Source organism: Asparagus officinalis, chromosome 5, assembly GCF_001876935.1.
Source record: "Asparagus officinalis chromosome 5, Aspof.V1, whole genome shotgun sequence".
NCBI lineage: Eukaryota > Viridiplantae > Streptophyta > Magnoliopsida > Asparagales > Asparagaceae > Asparagus > Asparagus officinalis.
Window position 1 is genome coordinate 7098500 of NC_033798.1, and position 8740 is coordinate 7107239.

At 40.0% G+C, this 8740-nt stretch overlaps 1 protein-coding gene across 1 annotated transcript; it reads left to right on the top strand.

Annotated features, from left to right (window-relative positions):
• Positions 2945 to 5133, top strand: LOC109843536. The gene is made up of 2 exons (XM_020412472.1): positions 2945 to 3005; positions 4215 to 5133. Exon 2 carries the CDS (start codon positions 4225 to 4227, stop codon positions 5041 to 5043), a length of 819 nt encoding a protein of 272 aa, XP_020268061.1. The 5' UTR covers positions 2945 to 3005; positions 4215 to 4224; the 3' UTR covers positions 5044 to 5133.

Here is an 8740-nt window from a genome sequence, read left to right on the forward strand (position 1 = left end):
GAAGGGAAAAGTGAAGTAACCATCATCAGAAGCAAACATCGTATCGGATGGTAATAATTCTGACTCTTCTATTTATTCGCTTTCTATCAGTCCTACAGATAGCTATTCGGAGGAATCTGAATGGATGTTGGATAGTGGTGTGACCTATCATGTGTGCCCTAGAAGGGAATGGTTCTCTAGTTTTGAGAAGCTGGTGAATAGTGGTGTGGTGTACATGGCTGATAACCGTGCATGCCAGATCCTTAGGATAGGAAGAATTCGCATCAAAATGTTTGACGAGACTGTTAGGGAGTTAAATGATGTGAGATATGTTCCTTCTTTGAGGAAGAACTTGATCTCAATTGGAGCTTTGGTTGGAGAGGGTCTGAAGGTTCATGTTGAGGACATGGTTCTCGAGATTGCGAGAGACTCTCGTATTTTGATGAAGGGCGTCAGGAGAAATAACCTGTATTACTTGACTGGAGGTATAGTGGCAGGTGGAGAGCTGACGACTTCTGTTGATTCGACTAGACTGCGGCATTTGGGGCTTGGCCATTCCAGTATTGATTCCTCGCATAGATTGAAAGAGGGTGCAAAGACCTGCAGTTTGAAGTCCAGTGAACATGTTGATGTGAGCAAGAAGACCGAGGTGAAGTGTGGCACCTCTATTCACCGTGCTAAGGGTCGTTCTGGAGGAGTTCACGTGGATGTTTGGGGGCCTTCCAAGGGGGCATCATTGGGAGGTAATAGGCGTTTGGTTTCCTTTGTTGGTGGCTGTTCTAGGCGTGTTTGGGTTGCAACCAAATCCCCTTTGGAGAAAGTCCTAGTAGTTTCCAACAGATTGAAGAAGTGTGTAATAGACAAAAAGGTGAAGGTACTCCATTCTGGTGGGAGGTACAAGATGGACCTATTTCTGTATTGGAGCCGAGCTCACGACATTTCGAGACACATCGTTGGAAAGAAAATCTTGGGGCAACTAGATAGGGTGGTAAATTTGGAGAACCGTGCCTTGCTGGAGGAGGATCGGTGTTTGTGATTGAGCAATGGTTTGCAGAAGAGTTTCTGGACCGAGGCTTCGACATATTTGGGTCATCCTATTAAAGAGTTGTCAACTGCTGCGATTGGAGGTAAAACTCCATTGGAAGATAGGTCTGGTAGTGTCACTTTGGTTGAGGCTTCGATGAGGAAGCCAATTGACTCTCAGCAGGTGGAGAGTTTTGGACAGACCTTAGAGGTATCGCAGCGGGTGGAGATTGATGCTACTCCATATTAGGTGGAGATTTTTCCACATACTTCAGGTCATTTTGCATTGGTTGAGATTCCAGCTGAGGTGACACAGCGTGGAAGTCATTTGGATTCGGATGCAGATGATGAGTTGGGTTTTGACTCGAGTGCAGCTGATAGATACAGTTTGGATATGACCATTGGTTCACTTCAGGTAGAGGTGTTTAAGGTCATTGGATGTGCTATCAGCCGTAGACTTGATTGTGATGTTGAAGAAGGGTTGCGAACTCTTCTAGTGGATTGAGGCCTTTGGAGGCCGTTTGGGTGAACTACGTGAAGGCTTGATTACTTGGGCAAAAGGATACGTAGGCAGTCAGTTTTGATGCAGCCGATTTGGTGAGTAGATACCGATGTTTGGGTGAGTGTTCGCACTCCCGTTTGGGTCTCGACTTGTTGAGGATTGAGAAGCAGCAAGTGAGGCATTTGGTTTTGTTGGTATCGACTCAGTTTTGGGAACACTTCGCCGAGGTGGAGAATTGTTGGATGCAGTATTCCTAATCTATTATGATTCCTAATCTATTTTGGTAACATGAGGTTATTAGGATTCCTATTTTGTTTTGTTTTTTGTTTTTAGAATCATAATATGTTTGGGATTGTGTTTTGCTATAAATAGAGACGTTTTTTAGGGTTTCCTTGGCTTTGATTGGAGATTGGTTTGGGGATATTGGATCACAGAAAAAGGAGAGTTTTCTGAGCTATTTGTTTAGGGTTTTATTTGGAGAGATTGGGAGCTTTGTGGTGAGATTAGTTTGTTCCTTCGAGTGATTTGTAATCTCAGTTTGTACTCTTCTTCTCTATTAGTGAAAACCACATCCCCTTCTTGCCCCGTGGACGTAGGCAATTGCCGAACCACGTTAAACTATTGTGTTTGGATTTGTGCCGTTATTTTGGTTGTTTTGGTCTTTATCTCGACGTTTGGTTTGATTTGGTTCTCGAAGCACGCCCGTTTGTTTGTCCCACTTCCGCGCCGCGCGCAACAAGATATTATAAGTTGGATACATTACTAACTTTTGAAAATCTTTAATTATTTTCTTCATATGTTTTTTACATTTACTGCATGATATTATAAGTTGGATACCCCATTGCAATTTGCATGTGCTCTTGTCCAATTCTAATAATGCCGAATTCTTATCTCCATTCTATATAAGAATATATCAAGATGTACGATGTTTCATAGAAGTGGAGCTAGGATTTAATTCCCACCGCCAAAAACACGTAGGATGGGACCACAAATAACTTTCGTAGCTTTGTAAAGTTTAGTCTTCACCAACAACAACATTTCTTAGCATTAAACCAAGTCTTAATATCATATTTTGATTCCCTTGAGCGCCTCTGTAATTAAATCTAATTAACCAAGTTCGATTATTGTTCAAATTATGTCCAACTAATTATCCAAAACAAGTGATTAATTTGGATTAATTTGAGCTTACTGGGTTTAACCAAACCAAGGTCCTAAGCCCAATTGAAATATATTTTTTCAATTACCAACTTCTGAAACTGTTTAATTATTTTCTTCATATATTTTTTACATTTACTGCATGAGGATATAAGTTAGATACCCCATTTTGTTTAACCAAACCAAGGTCCTAAGCCCAATTCTAATAATGCTGTGCTCTTGTCTCCATTCTATATAAAAATATATCAAGATGTACGATGTTTGGTTCTCAGCACTTATAAATACCCCTCTCAGCGTTAGATAAAGTTAGCAACACCGAGCAAGGGGTGAAGATAGCAGGTGAAGGTATGGTAGTTTCAGCATATGGGTTTCTCTATTGCTTTGCATGTTTAACACCGGTTCTATAATTATTGCCATATATATATATATATAGATTATCAGAAAAGCCCACTTAACTTTTAAAATATCAGAAAACCCCCCTTAGGTTTAGGGGTTATCAGCAAACCCCCTTAAATTTTAAGGTATTATATAAAAAAGGCGCCAATAATGGTGTTATCCCTCATTATTAGGGGTGCACTCGGTCCGGATGCGGTTCAGATATGATCCTTACCATATTTATATTCGCTTACCCATCTCGGATACGGATACAGATACAGATATACCTCGGTAAGAAAAATTCATAACCATATCCGCTAAAATCGGACATGGTTACGGATATACATGCGGATATATGAGCGGATATGCATGCGGAAACAAAACGGATATGAACAAACTAGATAGTATGGAGAAAAACATAGTTCATGTGATACAAAAGAGTTTGTTAATATGTTCATTATAATTGAAAAGTTAAGATTAGATATTTTGATCATCAAAATTAATCACAAATCCATAATCTAATAATGTAAACTATCGTAAGAGTATGACTAATATGTATTCGGATACGGATACAGTTTAGCACCCCTACATATTTTTTGTGGGCGAGCTTTTCCTGCAAGAAATAAGATTAATGTGTAAAACTAAATTTTAAAATTTTTCATTACGCAGGGGTGAAATCCGTATAACTGGGGAGTGTTTCTGTTTGCTGAGAATTTGGGATAATAAGGGATAACACAGTTAGGGGGGGTTTTGTGATAAAACCTTAAAGTTAAAGGGGGTTTTCTGATAACCCCTAAACTTAAGGGGTTTTTTGATATTTTAAAAGTTAATGGGGGGTTTCTAATAATCATTTAAAGTTAGGGGGTTCTGATATTAAGCCTTTTTTAAGTGAAGGTTGAGAATATGTACAAATTTCATCTTAGTGTATGAACAAATTATAATCATTCAGGTATCATCAGATTTCTATCATTAAACCACTAAAGTATAGTGAGAGAGCTCAAATCCGGCAATTATCTTGATTATCGTTAGATATCTCTTCCACTCACCAAATCTTTGGAGTATCGAGATTGGCTATGAGTCCTATTTGGACCCAGTTCAGTCAAAATGAATCCTATTTGAGTCATTAGTCCAAGCGTACTTAACTATGTATCATATAACTCTATTTGCAATGTTTTCATAAGAGTGAGAAGATGGAGGCCAGCGAGATCAAATCCATAGAGCTCAGCCTTAGCTATGATCTGACGGCGGGAAACTACGTGAGCAAGATCGAGAAGATGCGTCAGGAGAACGCAGCAACTTGGTGTCGCAATCGTCCTGTACTCCCCACTGTACTCAATGAAAAGGATCCTGGTTTTCTGAAGAATCTCACTTGGTACGACGTTGTACTTGATTCCGATGGCGGGAAGACGGTCAGGCTGAGGATCCGACGCGACCAGCTCTACTTACAGGGCTTTCTCGTGAACGGTAAATGGTTCGAGCTGGGAGATCAGCACCTGATCGCTGATGACTCAACACTTCTTCCTTACGGGCATAACTACACTTCCCTGTTAAGCGCAGCTGGCATCGAGATAACAGCAGGTCTCACTAAAGTCACCTTTGGACGTGAGAAGCTCATATACGCGGCACAATCGCTTCAAGACCCAACAAGTGACGTCAAGAAAAGTGCCCAAGCGCTGCTCGTTATGATTGGCATGTTCTGTGAGTCTGCGAGGTTTATTCCGATTAGTAGCTATTTTAGGAGGACATGGCAGGAAAGCAAGAACGCCCCCGATTGGGTCGATAAACTAGTCCATCGGTGGGGAACGCTCTCTGGATGTTGTTTGTTCTATGATGCTGATCCTACCTATAAATGGGTTCCTCAGACACTTGAGGTTGAGGGACCACCGCCGAATTATAATCCAGTAAAGGTTGAGGCTAAAACCATGGTTGAACTGCTGGAATATCTTGGCATACTGCAGAGGGATCCAGCGACTATCGTTGCTCCTAAGGCACAGGCTGTGGCCGAGTGATATCCTGTGGGTTTTAATAATAATGCTATATATGGAATAAATGTGAGCCTGCTAAGGTTTCCATGGGTTCGGAGTGATGTTGTGCTCCGGTGGAGTCTGAAGTCTTTTTTCTGAGTCACGTACTGTAATGGGCAACTAGTCTTTTGCATGAATAAATAAAGTTATGTTTGCAGGTCTTTGTTCTGAGCTACTGTGACTTATATATTAAACAATGACCAGTCTGTTAGTACTTCCTCGCTTTCTATTACCACTTTGCCAGCAAAAGGCTCCGTACACAGCTTACCATCTAAAATACACATTTTATCGTCATTAAAATTTTATTTTTTTGTCTAATACTCATGCTTCGTAATCTGATCGCCAATCCTTCAAATTCATTGCTTCTCAACTTCTTTCTATAAGAAATTTTCTAGGAGCAAATAACATGGGTGCTATTAATTTCTACACGATAGATGTAAAACATTCTGTCTTATAAACACTACGTGTGATGGAAAATCTTGTTCCGTAGAATCCGATGTAAATGTTCTGTTGTACCAGTGATTAGCGTATTCATTCCCATACAAGATGTAAACATTAAACTAGCTTTGCGTATTGTAATATCTTGGTTCATATTATCTATCACTTGTACCGTGAAATTATCTATACAATCAGGGTTTTATGTTGAAAAAATATGTGATACCATGACTTATTTTTGTTGCTTTCCTTACCTTTCTCTGCATCTTTTGCATCTCCTCTCATCTATTTATTCTCCAGTTTCATAGAAATATGACTATTAACCACGGAAGTATAGTGACAGACATTTCCGTCGCTATACTTTGACTTATAGCGACGGATATTTCCGTCGCTATAATTCCGTCGGCAAAAGATCTTATACTGACAGACAAGTACTTATTGGCGACGAAAAATTCCCATCGCCGTTAATTTCCTGACAAAATACATCCGTCGGTAAAAATACGACGTTAAAAATTCTTTTAGCGACGGAATTTTTAAGATATGGCGACGGAATTTCCATCGCTAAAAAGTAAAAAAAATTTGGCGCCGGCTTGTCCAAAAAATTGGCACAGGCGTGCTCGATAGACTAAATTCCCCAGATCCCTCTCTCCTTTCCCCTCTCTCCTCATTGCCCTCCCCTCTCCCCCTCCATCTCTTAATTCGTCGGCTCTCTCCCTCCCCTTTCTCTTTGTCGGCACCGCGAAAACACACCACGCCACTGCCAACCCGACCGCGCCACCGCGACCACCACCAACCGACCTACCGATGACGCCGCCGCCTCTCTCTCTCTCCCCCTTCCATATCTCTTTCTCTCTCACGTGCATCTCTCTTTCTCTCTTCTTCTCTCTCAGCCGACCGACGCGCGGCCAGCCGACGCAATGGCCGGTCGGCCGTCCGTCGACGACCGAGAGAGAGGCAGAGAGAAAGAGAGATGTAGGGGGAGAGAGGATTTTTTAATTTTATTATTTATTAATTTTATTTTTAATTATAATTACAGTTTAATTTTTGCAAAACAAAAAAATTTTAAAAATCCAAACCATAATAAGATATTGTAAAACAAAAAAAAAAATCCACTTACTAAAATTATAGCATAATAAAATAAAATATTGTTAGGGTTAGGGTTAGGATTAGGGTTAGGTGAGGATGAGGGTGAAAGGGACTTGGATTTTAGAAGCCCATGAAGCAAAAGCTTAAAAGAGGAAAATAAAAGAAGCCACAAAATCTCTCTTCTCTATTTTGTAGCATTTTAGAAGCCCATGAAGCAAAAGCTTAAAAGAGGAAAATAAAAGAAGCCACAAAATCAAGCTCCTTGAAGGCCCAAAGCCCATCAACAAATGACTACACCCAAGGACCGGACTTGGCTGCAAATAATTGGAATGAAAGGGACTTGGATGCAAAGATTACAAGGCCGGTTCATTGATTGCTGCAGATTTCATTTTTTGTGGGCCGGTTCATTGATTGATGCATTGTTAATTTTTCCTAAAACAAAGGGACTGGACTTGGATCTTAACAATAGTGGACCGGACCTTGCTACATCTCTTCAAATTTCGATTTTGAAAATCAATTGAATGGGCCGGGATTTAATTTTGAAATGCATTGGACTTGGTTGGATGTGGGCTGCAGGATTTAACTTGGAAAATCAAATGAAGATTGGGTCGGACTTGGCTTTGTTTTGAAAATCAAATCTGCATTGGGCCGAATTGTTCCAACTTGATTTTCATTTATTTTTGAAAATCAATTGGGCCTCCTATGTTGGGCTAGAGAAGAACAAAAAGCAAATTCAAAGGTGGAGATTATTGCTTGGGGCTCAAGACAAATCCAATGGCTCATATTCATTGATGATTACTATAAATAGGGGTAGAGAGTGAGGGGTTAAGGTGTGAAAATTTTTATAACTCCTTTTGGAGAGGAGGGCTACTCTTAATTGAGAAGGCCTTCCAAAATTATAACTTTTTGTTACAATTAATAATAATAATTTTTTCACCACTTTAAATTTTTCTCTTCTTCTCTTTGTTGGATGATGAAGATGAAGATGAAGATGGAGAATTATTTGAAGGTTTGCATTTCTTTTCTTTTCCTCTTTTATTGAATTGAATCCACCATCTTTAATTTCTTGTATTTTCTTTTATTCTAGAATTTTGTTCTTCATTCTTGATTTTTTATTCGTTTCTTGATTTTATTCATTTTTCCTTCTCACCTTATTGATCATACTCATTCTTTTGTCAATTTCACTCTCACTTACACTTTGCACACACCATCTTCACTCTCTCAATCTCTTCACAATCATATTCACTCATCACTCCTATTTGTCACGTACACAACATAAGAACCGATTTTATATTTTCTCCTCCAAAACACCTTCCTCGTGGGATCGATATCTTTATACTATAACTTGACACGGTTGTGCACTTGCAACATATTTTTGAAAGTACCCTGATACCGCTAGGAAGGAACCCTAGAGGGGGGGTGAATAGGGTTTATGCTAATCTAATCCGATTTATGCCAATTTAAAATTTATTAACAAATATATCCTAGCAAATGACTTATGAACAATATGTGAGCAAGGATATACAACTAATACAAGGGTGAAACAAACAATATAAGATAGTGGGAATATAAACAATGTGCAATTGACAAAGGCAATATAAATATGAAAATAAGTGCGCCAATGCAAACACAAACAAAACGATATGTTCACGAGGTTCGGTCCGCCTGACCTACGTCCCCGCTCCTCACCTCGAGGAGATCTCCACTATCACACAGGGTTTTCTACGCTCACCCGAACAACGTTTACACCTCACAATACGGTTTTCTAGCTAACCGAAAACTTTACAATCCACACAATGTAACTACACTAACTACCACCTCAAGTGTTGGTCTCTAGCCCGTGTCTCCCTCAAGTGCTCGGAATTATCACCTCTTTCTAGGCTACCGACGCCACTACTCTTGGGACAACCCCGTCTCTCACCACACACTCCTCTTGGTGTACTAGTGTAATACAAAGTGAATCCCCATAATTTCGCTCAATACAAATAAATTGTTCTCTACAATGTAACTACACTAACTACAACCTCAAGTGTTGGTCTCTAGCCCGTGTCTCCCTCAAGTGTTAGGAATTATAATCTCTCTCTAGGCATTATCACCTACGCCACTCCTCTTGGGACAACCCCGTCTCTCACCACACACTCTTCTTGGTATACTAGTGTAA

What these genes read in the sequence shown, in the direction of transcription:
- LOC109843536 (XM_020412472.1), top strand. Translation starts at nt 4,225, where the DNA reads ATGGAGGCCAGCGAGATCAAATCCATAGAGCTCAGCCTTAGCTATGAT.